We start from the raw sequence: 16,124 nt of genomic DNA, 5'->3' as shown, positions 1-16,124 counted from the left end.
TTTAAATCTGTACTCAGAACACTGGAGATCATCTCTTTTTAGATGACAAAAAACTACTACGTATTTTAGGATTTCCGTTTTGTGTATGTTGGTATCCTAGAGATAACTAGTTTAACTTATTTAAGTAAACAAAACTATTTTAAATACATAATCACAAAAACCTGAAATTAGAGACAGAAAAAAAAACCAACCTAGTCCTCCTTGCTTACTTCTTTCTATACAGAATATTAATTAAAAGCCAGATAACTAGAAGTCGCAAATACTAACATGCATTGCATATAGCCTCCCCCACTCAAAGTTTCTCTTCTGGAGGTCAACTGGTCCAAACCTCTGATTAAAGCAGAGACAACCTTCAGGTTGGACCTACTTATATTAATACAAATAAATAAATACAAAGTTCTTAAAATGGAACTCCTCAAAAATTGTCAGCAATTTTAGGTTTCTAATTACATTTAAAATTGCTTTTTCTTCTTATTAACAGGGGGAAAAAAACAAACATAAAACCAACAGTAAATTATAGTCACAGTACTTTTTACTTTTGACTAGCAAATGCACCTTTAATATAACATAGGCTTCAATTCAGTGATGTAAAGAGAGATTACAAAACAGCCTTATCTAAACTACTCTGAATTATCATGTTGACTCACAACTAAGAACTCATACTGCCTTAAGGTTACTGCTCCTTAACAATAAGTACTCATAAGCTTACGCTGCTACATGATTTTCTCTTTAGCTTTTTCACTCACTCTTCCAAGTAGCTGCACCTCCAGGGAATTCCCCATCACTTTGTGGATATGATAATGAGGGATAGAGATTTATAGAAAATAACAGGTTTACTGAGGATCATTGAGCAGAACAGGAAAAATAAGAGGCATGAAGATGATGCGACAAGGAAATCTGTGCTGTAGTTACCTGGGCAACTTCAAATATCTGCTAAGATAAAACTGCAAGGGGGAGGTTTCCAGGTGTGCTTGTGCATGCATTTAAGTAGATAATATATAGCTACGCCTATAAAAACACCACATGAAAAGAACTCCCTCCTAATAATCTGCTCCTCCAACAGAGGGCCAGTCGCTTTCAGAGGACTAAGAGATCATCAGATAGCTAGAATATACAAGGGGCCCTTTTGTGCCAAAAAATTAGTAAGGTACCACCTAAAACTCTGGAATAATATTCTCCCCTGCATTCTTCACTCTCTGCGCTTTCAGGCAAAGCTACAAAAAGCTTTCATCAGAACAGAACAATGATGCTCTCAAAACATAGCGCACAAACACACAGAGATGAAGACAGCTGGGGCAGGGGGTGAGAAATGAGAAACTATCAGATAAACTGATGTTGAAATAGAAAAATCACTTTTGGACACGTCTTTGGATGAGGCCAAAGAATGGCTGCTGTTTTGGAAGATGATGGAGGAAAGTCCCACCACAATACCCTAAATCTCTTCAAATCTTCTTGCTAACACAATGGAAGCAAAAAACCTGTGCTTACTAACAATCCGTTCACTTTGCACCAAGTTAAGATCACACACACACAAAATATCCCCAGGAAATGTAAACCACCTATAAACTCCACAAGGCATTTCATCATTGTTGGATGACTTATCACAGACATGTTTAAGCAAAAACATATCAGATACACACACAAACTAGGGGACAGCAACAACCATTTCAGAAAGAGAAAACAGTAAAATCAGAACCATAAAAACTTAGAAGGAAAAGGTGAGAATGCATTTGTTTGTATCAGGAAAAATACATTTCAAGTCAGTTACATTCAGTATTATTAAAAGGACAGGGAAACTGAGAAAGAGTAATCTGAGGAGAGACACAAGTGACCCCTCCAGCCTCTTTCTCCATAGACTACAACTGTATGCCAGCAATCCCATGTTGCAGAGCAGTAAAGATCACAGAAAGATGTCATTCTTTGAGGAACTTTGGAGCACTCCCCTCCTTAGGGATTCTAAGAGTTGCTGTGCTGATTAGAAAGTTCGTGTCTACAAAATAATTATCACAATACAGGGCATTTCCTCTTTGAGTCTATGACACAAAACCTAATGATGATAACATCTTTAGAATCTAGACACTGTGACCTCTTTATCAATAAGCTTGATTCAGTTTCTGGATAAGACAGCTTCAATGCAATAATAAACTTATTCCACAATTCCCAGCACCTTCAATAAAAAGACATCATCAGCTTAATAATGATTAAATCCACCCAGCTGCTTTGGTTTACACAAAGCATTGCTCAAACCTCTTAGTCCTCACTCTCCCCTTTCTCTATTTCACAACTGTTTAAAACGCTCTTTCAAGCAGGAAATATATAAAAATACATTTACAATATACATTTATAAGTTTTATAGCAAGTAGATAAAAACATTTTAAACCTTTTGGCAGTCAAGGAATGATGTTTACTACTGAGTGAAAAAAAAACACATCAGCTGCAAGAGGAAATGTGAGTATGACTCAAAAAAGCAGGCAAAAAGGAGAAAGATACACAGTTAGAAAAGGAAGCGCCGGAGTTTTCAAAATAGGATCCCTGCAATTTATCACCTATATTTATATTAAAAAAGATTCCACCAAGACAGACAAATTTAATTGTTTTTAAGGTAGCTGATGAAAATTGCGTATATCATGTATTACCAGAAATACATAATGCAGTAACAAAATCCACCAACTTACTGTGGTGTCTAAATTATTTCATGAGAGCCATGAAACATTACATTGATGAACTAACCTGCAGACACGGGCAGGAAAATACAGGTTCTGCCAGGACCGACAGAGGTATTTAGAGTGATCAATAACCCGAATCCAGTCTAACTCATCCATGGACACCTCAATGTAGTAGGAATAAGACCTATGGATTGTCAAAAAAACCCACTGGTTAGAATACAGGCAGCCACATCTTAGGTATTAAATTTTACACTTTCTTCTGGATTTTCAGTTGTGCTGAAAAGAAGGCTATTTGTTCCTACCCACAGACCTGTATAACATGCAGTTATGTTAAGACATGTTTTCAGAATGACTTAACATCCTAACACTCGCAGTCTGCACTAATCAGACGAGACCATTGTCCCTCAAAAAATCCAATGGAGACTTTCAATTCAGTCATAAAAATAATCATTTGTATTCCTTCTGCACCAGTGACACAGTTGTTATTTCTATTCTATATCAATAAAGAAAAATCAAAAAACATTCAGCAGATCAAAAATGCAAATTCAAACCCTTCATTTGACTAAAGCAAATTTACTTTATGATCATTTTCTCACTGATGTTCTTCATTTCTGACCCTTTCATTGTTTAGGACACATTGTTAAGACTCTCACTACTTACTTACACACCCCAAAATGACCTCATCAAAAATGAAAAGTCACCAACACAATCTGTGTCTTCCTCTTGCTTATCAGTTACATTCAGCTTACAGTTTGCTGTTAGGAGAAAGCAAACCCAAGCTAAAACTTAAAAGCCACAGCTATTTCCATATTATACCTACAATAGTCATACTTAGAAATGAAGTAGAAACTCCATTGGTGGCTTAGCAAATCATGAAATTATTTCAGCATATTTTCTTTCTCTTAACATACTACTCTGCAACATTCACAGGCATTTCAACAGCACCATGTTAGCACTTAACCCTCCTTTCACACTGATTTCTAAAAGAAGAGTTGCTCTTCCAGAGTCCTACATAGACATTTTTGGTAATTATTAATGCCTTTGTCAATATTTACAACTTTTTGCCAAGGATTTAAAGGGGTAGACATCTAACGTGATATTGTCTAAAAACTCTTAAAATGTTAGATAACACTGTTAATACCTATCTATGCACTTAGAAAGGTAATGGAGAGTTTTTAAGATGCCAATTGCATAATCAGCTTTCACATTCACGCCAACCAGATGTGCAATACTCACAACCGATATAAATACACTGTGGTTTAGAAACATTATTATTTCTAGCCCATGCATATTTTAATGAACTAGGCTCCAGCAATTTAGAGTTTGAGCAGTTTGGATCCAAAAGTTACTGACTGACTGTCCTCTGTGTGGTCAGAATTTAGGGATTCTCAAATCACCATCACCAGACTAATGTAAATTTGTAACCAATCAACAACATGCTATTTTTTCTGTTTCTGAATGTACAAAGCAAAGAAAAATTACCTCAAAATATAGTTCCATTATCATACACAACACTATGCCTTTTGTTTTTCTTAAGGATAGTGTCTTTTTTGCAGGGGTAATTTGGACAGCTACTCTCCTTAGCACTTTTTAAAATTTTATAAAATTGGTTGATAATTGCGTTATAAATTTCATCGATCTTCTGGGACAAGTAGTATAATACTGTATGGAGTAGCTCCTTGTACCTTCGAAGTTTTACTTTCCAATCTTCCCAAAAGGAATAAAGGAGAAGCATACATTTCAGTTGAACTAAATCAGGAGAACTTACCTGAAACAATTGAATAGTTAAAAATTCATGCAGTTTGTTTTGAATGATTAATAACTGTAATTCATATTTTAAAAATAATTTAATTTACAAAAGAAAAATAAAAATCAATAAAATATTAGCACACCCTGTTCTAAAATAACATGGTGTCATGGTTTGGTTGAATTAAGAAAACAAAATGCAATTGTTTTGCAATTCTAAACTGTTAGTCTGGAAGTAATATAAAATTAGTCTTTTATGAGAAAGATAATAATGTGTTAAAAGTGTTAGTAGCTTGTTTTATTGTTTTTAATAGAAAATTGCTTATGAATATCTGCATAAGCTGTCTACTAAATTGTAAAATCTTTTGTCATTGCAAGTTATAAAATGAATATATACAATTTGTCAGACAAAAAGAACCTTGTAATTTTCCTACTTAGGCAGTAACTCAATTGTTCAAATATGCATATTTTGATCTTCCATACATTCCATAACAATCTAAAGTAGCTGAGCATAAATTGGCTAAGGCATCCATGATAGTTCATACTTCATCAGTCTCACCATGAAGTGGCTTCCAGTAACTCCTGTAGTTAGTCCATAATTCACACTCTAAATACATTTTACTATCTCTGAATTATTGTCAAAGTCTGTTATTTCTTAACAATTTTTATATATTGTAAAAAATCTAAACAAACATTCCTCCAATGTTTTGAACGTAAATATGTAAAAAATATGGTTTCTGCAAAAGAACTAGAATATTGTTTTTCAAACTGAAATAAAAGCAGTTGAAAACTAACTGGAAAATAGAATAGAAAACAAAACAATTGAAATTATGTAAACTCTCATTAGCAATATAAACTATTTAATGAAGACACAAAAAATGGATTGAAATATCATGAGGTAGCTTAGTATCACAAAGTACGGTCTGGTGTGTAAGCAACCAAAACTGCATTTGAAAAAAACCATGATTTTTTCAAACAAAACTTGTCATTGTCATCTCCAACATTGTATCATACTGTTTCTATAAAATATTTAATGAATATTTCACACTGATATATTATGACCAGTACTAAATGCATTACCATTGCTTTTTATGTCAACTTGGCACATACCGACTATCTCTGTCCCACAGAAGTATTCGTATGTGGTTGATTATTGATGGCTGGCCCAGTTTAATTTCAATTCCAGAACGGCAGTCATCATCGATCGGGTGTCGAGAGAAGCCATGATCCAAGTCATAGTTCTGAGTATCCCCATCTAATAAAGCAGACTTCAGCTCCCCTTTTACAACCTGTGCTCCATACTTCATTGTTGCAATATTTTCCCCTGGTACTAAGAATTAAAAAAAAAAAAAAAAAAAAAAAGATCGCTTAATTTTTTACACTCTCATACTGCAAATTAGATGTTCTGAACATCAACTGTACTAGGTGAGAACAAAGACTTATTGCCAGTATCTTTTCTAGGACAAACACATGCTCAAGGAAAAACAAAACTACAAAAAGAGAGGCATTTTAAAAAAATTGGTTCTTCCATTTCATTTGATGCCCCTAGGTTTTTAATAGTAATAATAAGTAGCGATAGTTTACTAGTATGCAGTATCTATATTCTCAGTCCCCTTCATTATTTTACAGAATTCTATCGCACCTTCCTCATTCAACCATCACTTTCCTCCTGGTTTTAAAGTTCTGGTCCATTTAGTCTCTCCTTATGATCAACCTCTCACCATACCTCTAATAATTTTTTTTGCCCTTTCTTTCCCATTTTCTTGTTCTGATTTCAGCTGGGTTTGGTTTTGGTTTTCTTTTTGTTTGAAGCAGAAGGAAACTAAAAATCACAGAAAGTGCTCAAGATGTGGAGGCATCATAAATTTGCAGAGTGATATATAACAGTAGCATAGCTATACAAGCTATTTTGATAGTGATACAAACTTCCAGTACTCTGCAAATCTAAACAAACCTGAGTGAAATGGGAAACTTTTGGCTACTTGGGCTTTGAACCAACATGGTAAAGCAAGTTTTCTATGCCACCATTTCACAGTAATAAACCTGTTATGTCCTAGGAACAGATCTTCCATCAAGGTAACTTGGGATAATAACTCCAACTACAAAACAATACACTGATGAACCACCCTGTTAAAAAGACATTTTTAACTGTCTTGTTTGAGGAGAGACCCTATAAAACATGATCTGAAAGCTACACGATGAAAAGTTGCCCCTGAATTATTCAGGCAGGTTGGCAAGAGTATGAATTTTAAGAGGATGTTAAGTTTAACATTTAAAGAAGGGAATTCGAAGTGATAAAATTTTAACTCCATTGTAGTACTGCTGCATAAAAAAATCAAATGCACAGCTATGAAATTGCAAGTGGTTATCAATGTTTCCACAAACAGAAAAAGCCCCAAGAGCCTGAACTAGCACTAAAACAACACAAAAATTCAATTCTCTAAAAAACTGTGATTTTGACAAAGCTAGAAATTTTGAGATTAGGAGCATATTATTATTGAGACATAAATATGCAGGAAAAGAAGTCAGAAAACAACATTTAACTTTTTCAAATTTATCTACTGCACTGTCAACAGAATTTCTTGCATGATAAGATTCTTACAATATCCTAATATTAAACTCATATGTTTAAATATTACTATCTGTAACTTCTAAGAGAGAACAAAAGGGAGATGAAGTTCTGAGAAAGCAGTTATCATTTTCAGGGCTCATCATGCATGACTGGCAGACTACAGTGCAGGCTCTCAAAGAACATTTAGCTTTATTCTTTGCTGCGAGGCAAATACTCTCTATAAATCACGCATTAGATAGCAAACTAACAATATCTTTCTAAAGCTCAGTGTTAGATATTGTTGAATTAACAGGAAGCACAGATAAAAGTCAAACGAAAGGCTTCTCATACTTTTTAGGCTTCCATTAATACAATTTTGGAAGATGCGTTTATACTATTTGGGCAAGCACACAAAGACTAAGAGAAAAATCAAAAGTAGTGGACAAAAGATAAATATCTTCATGAAGTAGAAAACAAGTCACAATCATAGACTTATAGAACGGTTTGGGTTGGAAAGGACCTTAAAGATCATGTAGTTCCAACTCCCCTGCCATGGGCAGGGACACCTCCCACTAGACCAGGTTGCTCAAAGCCCCATCCAGCCTGGCCTTGAACACTTCCAGGGATGGGGCATCCACAAGATAAAATCAACATAAAACCATTTAAATATCATATATCCCACAGCCAATGCATTTTTATTTTTAATGTGTTTGGAAAAGTTCTATTAAAATAGCACTTCCTCTAGGAAAACACACTCATATTGCAACATTCATGTTTGAGCAATATCTGAGATACAAAGCAAGAAAATACATTGACTAATATTATTTGAGGACTAGAAATGGCAAGACCAGCACATAACAAGATATTTCATTATGTAAGCCTTTTAAAACACATAATAATAGATAAAAGTTCAAAGTACAAATTAACCATAACCTTCAGGCAACTACAGTCACTCAGTGCGAAAAAAACCCAAACAAATAATAAACCTGATGCTTACTTAACATGCCCCTGTAGTTGAGGTCCATGTCCCGACTCTCAGAACGAATCTTAATGGCATCTAGGATGGCATCAGGTGACAACAATCCAGAAGGTCTTACAACATTTAGTAGTTCTGTTAGACTCATTAGTGGCAAACGTACTGCTTGCATGATTTCAGCATGGTTTTCCTTGGGGTTATGTTTACACCAATTCATCAAAGCTTGGAAAATGTCCTTCTCAGGAGCTGCAAATGAGTCCCTCAGTACAATACTTAGAAGAGCAGCCTGGAAAAGAAAAACAAACAAACAAAAAAACCAAATAAACAGAAACAAAATTAATTTTATTTTTAAAAAAAGAAAAAGGAAATGAAAATAAGGCAAAAATTAATGGGTATTTTAACTTGTAGTTATTAAAAATAATCTCCAAAGGAGTTACTACCTGAAAGTGCAGTTTGTTTTAGTTACTTACGCAGGAATTACAGAATCCATCATGTAAATAACAGGTAATATTACAAACACTAACAGAAATAAGTCAGAATTGAAATGTGGAGAACTATTCAAATCCATTTACTTCCAGTTACTACTTCAAATTTACTTTGGAATATAAAAAAATATTTGGGGATTTGGTAGTATAGTTCAAAGCATTCCTTCAAACTTAGGCTGGTATAAGAACACTGGGCATGTTTAGTTGGCAGAGGAGGAGGCTGAGGGGAGACCTCATTGCCCTCTACAACTACCTGAAAGGAGGCTGGAGAGAGGTGCGTGTTGGCCTCTTCTCCCAGGTGAAAAATGACAGGACCAGAGGAAATGGTCTGAAGTTGCAGCGGGGGAAGTTTAGATTAGATATTTGGAAGAATTACTTTACTGAAAGAGTGGTCAGGCGCTGGAACTGCCTGCCCAGGGAGGTGACTGAGTCACCATCCCTAGAGGTGTTTAAGAAACATCTAGATGTGGCACTTCAGGGCATGCTCTAGTGGCAGAGATTGTAGGGTTTTTTTTGTGTGTGTATGGTTGGACTTGATGATCTCAAAGGTCCTTTCCAATCATGAAGATTCTACGATTCTATGATTAAAAAAAAAGTGTGGCTTGGAATCACATTTTTAAACCATTTCTAACTATTTAGGATTCCCCTCTCCTTCTCTCTCTCTTATGGTACAAGCTTAGAATCAGCAGGTAAAAAACTTCAGTGGCTGTTATTAATGCAGAAACCCCACTGACTGCAAAATGGGAACAAAAAGAATTGAAGAGCTTTTTGATTTTCACTTAGCTAGCAGAATAATTAGGAGTTTGCCTAAGAAAAGGATAAATGTCTCATATATACCAGTACTGGGTATGCCAAAGATGTCATAAAGTATGCGCTTCCCAATGAATGACATTTGCTGATTTCTTTATTGGTAACATGCTCTCAGAGCTCAGATGTAACAAACTGCGCATGACAATACAGTAGAGAGAAAAAAAAAAACGTTTTTTTCCCTACACAGCTAGTAATTTAGTCAGTGGAGCAGTATTCAAGGAATAGACCCAACATAGCTTTTCTACTAAAAATACTTTTAAACAACAATAATTATGCCACCATTCATTCAAGATGCTCCAGATGCCTCATGTGAGCACCACTTCAAAACACTTTATCACTATTATGTCCAGCTCAAAGACCACTCCAGAGTAAGTGGAAAAATTCAATGTCATAGAACAGTCTGACTTGGACACAAATATTTATCCATCTAACAACAACAACAAAACCACCATACGCCACCACTACATTATGCAATTTCAGAACATCGTGACAATCAGCAATATAAATCATCGCAACCTCCAGAAATCTTCAGCTTGTACAGTAGGAAATAACCCAACATTGAGGCAGCCTGTATCAAGAAATTAATAGAACGGAGTATCTTCTGCTATTTTCAAATCTTTATATGCCCTGGGCAGCATTCAGAAGACAAATTATATTATTTCAAGAACAGATGAGAAAAGACAAATTAAGATTAATTGCCTGCTCCAGCCTTTTAGAATACTCCATCAAATTCACTATATTTAGCTATACTGACTGGTCAAAACTAAAAACCTAAAAAAATTTAGAACAGATCACCAGGATTTTCAGTTCAGGTTGGCTTGAACATTTCCAACTGCCACAGTTTCACTAGTATAAAGTGATACCTGTTAACCAACATATAAACTTATCATGAAGTTTTACGCAGATTAAAATCAACATTCCTGGGGAAAAACATGCAAACAAAAGATATACCTTAGAAAGTGACAGGAAGCCTTCACTGGAGAGCACCTCTTGCGCATTTCTATCCATGAACATACAGCACATACAAGTTAATTTGGGAAGGGAATAAAGACTGGCAACATCAAATGTCATACAGACATTCTGAATATTAAGTATTGTGCAAAGATACTCAGAGGTGGAATCCTCCAGTTCTGGGAACCCATATTTATGTGCTAGGCTTAGGAAGTCTAGGAGAACCTCCTCTTTCTCATCTCGTAGTGTAGCACGACCAGTGTAAATATATTTCAACAGCATGGTAAATGCTTCTGCAGTGGTGTCTTGAAGAGGAATTTCTGCTTCAGGCTGAGATTCTCTCATTCCGCCATACAATAATGCTCTATAAGGAAGATAAAATTGGAGAAATTTATATCTTGAAAAAAAAAAATAGGCAAAGTAGAAAGAAAAAGGAATAAATGACTATTTACAGGAAGGGGAATGCAAAGGCGATATGGTTTAAGAATCTACAAAAGAAAAACCCTTATAGTTGGCATTTAAAGTGCAGCTCTGCTCTGAAAGCAGCTGCACAAGAATAACATTCTAATGCATCATATTTTTAATCCTACACAACAATTACTCCATCTCCACTTTGAACAATAGCTTGCGAAGCATAAATTGAGATATGATTCTCATACCTTTATTTTTTAAAATACAGTGCTATCCATGAGAAAGAAAACAAAATGAAAAATTTTCAGAAAGCAAGTGAAACGACTCATTCGCCACTATAACAGCAGTGGCAGATGAGCAAATCTCAGGATTCTTGATCCTCTATTCCTTACTCTAAACCCAGCACACGGAAACTCCAACGAAATCCTGAATCTTGAGATAAATCAAAGTACTCACATTAATTTTTTAAAATACAATAGACAGTTTGAACACAATTTGCATTCACACTTTAGTTTAGTTATTAGCTTAACCCTCTGACAAAAGTAACGGGAAAAAGATTATCAGGAAATTCTATTAATTACATTTAGATTGAAAAATGCCCAGCTCTTAAAATACCTGTATTAGTATTATTCCTAGTTTTAAAATATATATTCTAATCTGTATCAGCCAGACCTCTTTAAATACTCAATTCAAACATGCCAAAATTAAACGTTCTAATTGAGAACATTCCATAGAAGCATACATTCCATACTCTGAGAAACCAAAACAATTTTACAGCAGAACTTTTCTGTTCTGAAGTTATGTTTCTCTTGAATTTGTGAAACTACCTTCAAAATCCAATTTAATGAAGGTCAAAAGAATAACATCATGACATGGTATTTATCTTTTTATATTTGGACACAATGATTTGATGTGCTGGGAAACATTCACACAGAAAAGGTCACACTCAATGGACAGATGATTACACCCTGAAAAGTTCATCGAGAAACAATGTTTATCTTATCTGCATGAAAATTTCCTGTGAGCCTGACAAAAAGCTATACTTCACCTGAAATAATGGCACCGAGCAGCCAGGATCACTCTGTGTGCCGGAAAACGTTTCTTTTCTACAATAAAGGTAACGTCACTATATTCTTCCCCATTCATTAGAGCACCGATGTGCTCTGACAGAATGTGCACATGGTCAATCTCACCCACAGCTGTGTAAGGACGAAGTGGATGGCTGTTACTCATCTTGGAGGGATGGTGATATTGGTAGACTAAAGGGAAAAAGAAAACCACCACTATTATGAAGGGCACAAATACTAAAAAACAGCAAAGATCAAGCTGTGATTACAAAAAAGCGACTAATGTAAGTTACCGTACGTTACAAGAAAAATGAGACCAAGAGGTTTTCTATTAAAGTTCATTTACAACAGGACTCGATGCAGATTACATCAACAATTCTAGCCAACAGAAAATATATCATACAATTCTGTCGTCTTGTTGTTCTGTCAATCTATTTACTTAAAATAAAAAGCTTCCAACAAAAGGAATTAAAAATTAAACAATTTTAATTAAAGTTACCATTAGAAAGCAATTTTATCTGAATTAAAATGTATATAAATTATAAAGAAATAAATAATTTGCACAATTAAGCATAGTCTTAACTCCCAAGTCTCTACTGAAATCAGTGTTTATGCAGAGTTCCAATCAACCTTCCAGAACTGGGAGAAAATAAACAGTCAGGATAACTTTTATTAAATAACAAAAAAAGTCTAAGAGCAAAGCTTTACAATGTACAACTCAATTTTCTTACCCTTTCCACTCAGTTTTCTTCACACCTTCTTGTTCCCTCCTATATTTAAGAAAATAAATCCCCTAATACCTCTCAGTCATGAAAGTAGGAGACCGTCCACTAATATATGATACAGATTAATGCAAGGGTCATATATTCTATGGAATTATTTTCTTACTTCTTAATTCACAAGAGGTTTTAGTTTTGTTGGGTTTAGTTTATTTCAGCAACAGAGGCTTTCAGTAGTCTCAGGAGCAAGAGCATTCACAGGAGAATTTAGGTCTTAAAACAGCTTCTGTTGTTACACTTCAGTTTACTTCTAAATAGAAAGAGGTTGGCTGTTTCAGATAACCACCATCATTATTTTCAGAAACACCTTCTATGCTCCAACGACCAGCCACTTTTCAAAATGGACACATACTTAGTGCTGAAGAAAGACAGCCTACCACAAGAAGCCGGCAAATGATGAGGCCATACCTTGCACACAGCTAACACATTAATCTTCCAAGTGAAATATTAATGACAGGAATGCATTTTTTAAGCTATATTTAAAAAGTATTAGTAGAAAATATGCATCCGTTTCCAGTCATTTCTACCCCAAAAAAAAAGAAAACACATACACATGGGGTTAAGTATTATTTGCATTTCTGTAACACCTGGAAACACTTAACCCAAAATCAAGATACTGTAGAAACAGCCTCAAAGAACTTTGAACTAAACTAGAAAAAGTGACAGAAATAGGAAAAAAAAGATTTGAGAAAAATACAGCATACTAAATTGATAACACAGATCACAGCACAAATGGGAACAAAACCCCAGCTTTCCTCAGGCTGTCTCTGCTACTTGAATTAGAAGCTGTGTGCCCAGGTAGTCACCACAGCATGGAACCAGCCATACTGGCTGAGATACTGGAGGCAGTCTAACCATGGGAACACACAATACTGTACCTTTCTTCTACCCTGACATGAGGGTAAATTAATTTTTATGGTTTTTCCTAATAACAGACTGTTTGTTCCACTTGCACTCGTTAACCTACAATTAGCTAAGGCAACCCTGCACTGAACTGATTTATGTGACGTACACTTCCAGTAACACTTACTGTGTAACAACCAAGATTAACTTAACTCACATCACTCCAGTTGCTTCTATTTATACCAGCAGTAATACTTATTACAACATCATTATTTGAGAGCTTATAGACAATAGGAAAAATTGAAATGCCCGCAAAATACAAAACCCGTTATTACACCAAAGGAACAAACTAAAGGATGTATCTTTTACTCAGCTGCAAATCTCAAGCCTTGATACTCCTTCAAGACTCCTGTACCTTGCAAGTCTATAATTGCTGCTGTTGATCTGCATTCACAATAGTCAGGTAACCCAACTATGTGCGAGTTACATACACATTATCAAGCAACTCTGCACTATCTCTCCTCTGCTAATTCTGATTCTGATTGATTTGGGAAGTTCATTTACAATATTTCATACGTGTAGAAGCAGAGACACATTTTGTATTTTAAATCTATTTTTAACTCCTTTTTTTCTGCATTCTACTACTTTGTTTCCTTCATCCACTCTTATCCCTAAAAAATAAGAACAGGTACTGCCTGCAGAAAACTGTGAGACTGTAAAAGTAGTAAAGATAAGGGAATGCCTTCAGCTGCACACTAACTTTGCTTCCAGTAGCTGTGGATGTTGTCATGTGCCAACAGGGTGAAAAGTTCATGGGAAAACTGTTTCCATTTCAGGTTAAATAAATAAATAAAATCGAAAGCACAATTCCCTCTCAAGGGTACACAAACCTCTCTAAATAAGAATCAGTGTATAGAAGAGGGCAAAGTCTGAACTACGGACACTCGCTAATAAGCCTATGATGCTTATGAACATCAAGACCCCAAACTATAGCAAGCGATGACAGTAGAAAATTAGAAATCCCTGTGTGCAAGCTGCAAGCCAAATTTGTTTCATGCTCTCCAAATTGCTGGTACAATGTACTACCCTAAATTGCCAGTTTAAAACAAGAACACACTGATCACGGGAAATACAGGACGCATACAATGGCTACAAGCCTCTGGCGGAGGAGCCTTTCAAATGCTTGAATAACACAAAGCGTTGGAAACTGTCAACTTAAAGAAACTATGTCCGTGCCTTACACGCTTTCTGTGGGTAACACTAGGATATTGAAGAATCACTCAAACTCATTTGTTTAACTACTACACATTTCCAAGGCAAGTTTCATCTGTATTTTGGATTTTCCATATAAAGCAGGCCAGTGAGAGCAGTCCTGCCTTCAAAATATAAAACCAAATCATACATGACTTCAGATCTTCCTAGACTGGATTAATTAATGGTACAAATTCAGTCAAGCCTTGAAGTGATCTGCACATTTCTTTGAGGGAAGTAAAAAATACTATACTGCTTTAGTTGTGGCAAGCTGCTATGATCTCACAACTTCCCTGTATAACTAAACATGTATTTTTCTAGTTGCAACTCAAAGTATTATTTAAGATAAAAAAGGACAGATAGTGCTGGGAGTTTGGCAAAACCCTCCATGAAGATCCCTCTGGCATCTTCTGTCATCAAACAATGACACCCCTTTCAGAGAATACAGGTGTTTCCTCTTCCTGGCAGTCAAAGAACACTTAACCACCTTCAGAATACAAGCATCTTACAACACCATAACCTATTTCCAGGAGTTATTCAGAGCTAATTAACTGCTTCTGGAGTCAGCTGCTGCAGCTTTGTTCATGCCACCGAAATAAACAAAACGAAACAGTCTTCTCAGTGAGTCTGAGGCACCATTAAAACTGCAACAACCTCAAAAGGCATCTGGTAAGTCAGAAGGGCTACAAATCAGTTCTGTCCAAGACCCCACCGGAGGACACGCTCCCTGCTGCCACCTTCAACAGCAAGCATGTGAAAATCGCGGCCTAGTGCTTATTACATAAGGTAACACGCAATATTTCACAATGTGTGTCATGGCTAGAAAAACAACAACAAAAGCCCCACAGTTTTCAGTGTGCTATATTTCTTTTTAGTAAGTAATCTGGAACATTTTATGGCGTACAAAAACGTGATCTATAAAATACGTCAGCAACAGCAAAACACCTATGACATCTTTACTAAACAACTCTCAAACCAAAGCTGCAATAAAGACTGGTATAAAGTCACTTCCCCCTCCCTCACCTGGGCTATCACTCAAGAGTCCTCTGAAAGGCACTGCTATTTCAATGCAACATGCAAGAGTTGTTTTTATACCAGGTGCAGAAAAAGGAATTTAAGAAACAGTTCATGAACAATTTGGAAATTTTTTTTTTTTAGATAAAATGAGTAAAAAATGTTTACATAACAGATAACCCTATTGAAACTTTAGAAATAAATGCAAGTAAACAGACTATTGCTAGAATTAAAAATTTTATTAAATAAATCTGGATTTTAACCACCAAGCAAATAATTTCATATCCTTGAAATATTTCATCCTTCATAATCTAGTCTGTGCCTATCAAGATAATACAGGTTTTGACAAAATTATACAAAGGGAATTTTCTTAAATACAATTATCTTACATTGCTATTTTATTTAGAAATGGTAAATAACCACACCATTCAATGACAGCATTCTAAACAACAATTAGTACCAAAAGTGTTTTGACTCAAAGCATATACGAAGTTATGCACTGCTCATCTGTGAACACATTCTCATTATTTAACTGCTGTGGTGCTAACATATTATGTTCTGTTCAGAGGTGTAT

General features: G+C 35.4%; 1 protein-coding gene across 4 annotated transcripts in view; it reads right to left on the bottom strand.

Annotated features, from left to right (window-relative positions):
- The window catches only part of BTBD9 (BTB domain containing 9), a 118,347-nt gene that overhangs the window by 99,777 nt on the left and 2,446 nt on the right, over positions 1-16,124 (bottom strand). For all 4 annotated transcript variants that reach the window (XM_074579719.1, XM_074579722.1, XM_074579721.1 and 1 more), the window contains exons 3-7: positions 11,645-11,855; positions 10,186-10,549; positions 7,961-8,225; positions 5,523-5,742; positions 2,731-2,850 (exon numbers count right to left, since the gene is read on the bottom strand). In XM_074579719.1, coding sequence (XP_074435820.1) covers positions 2,731-2,850; positions 5,523-5,742; positions 7,961-8,225; positions 10,186-10,549; positions 11,645-11,855 — 1,180 coding nt within the window. The remainder of the gene's footprint in view (positions 1-2,730; positions 2,851-5,522; positions 5,743-7,960; positions 8,226-10,185; positions 10,550-11,644; positions 11,856-16,124) is intronic.

Source organism: Larus michahellis, chromosome 3 (genome assembly GCF_964199755.1).
Source record: "Larus michahellis chromosome 3, bLarMic1.1, whole genome shotgun sequence".
Classification (NCBI taxonomy): Eukaryota; Metazoa; Chordata; class Aves; order Charadriiformes; family Laridae; genus Larus; species Larus michahellis.
The sequence above is the reverse complement of the archived record's forward strand: the minus strand, read 5'-3'. Positions and strand labels throughout refer to the sequence as shown.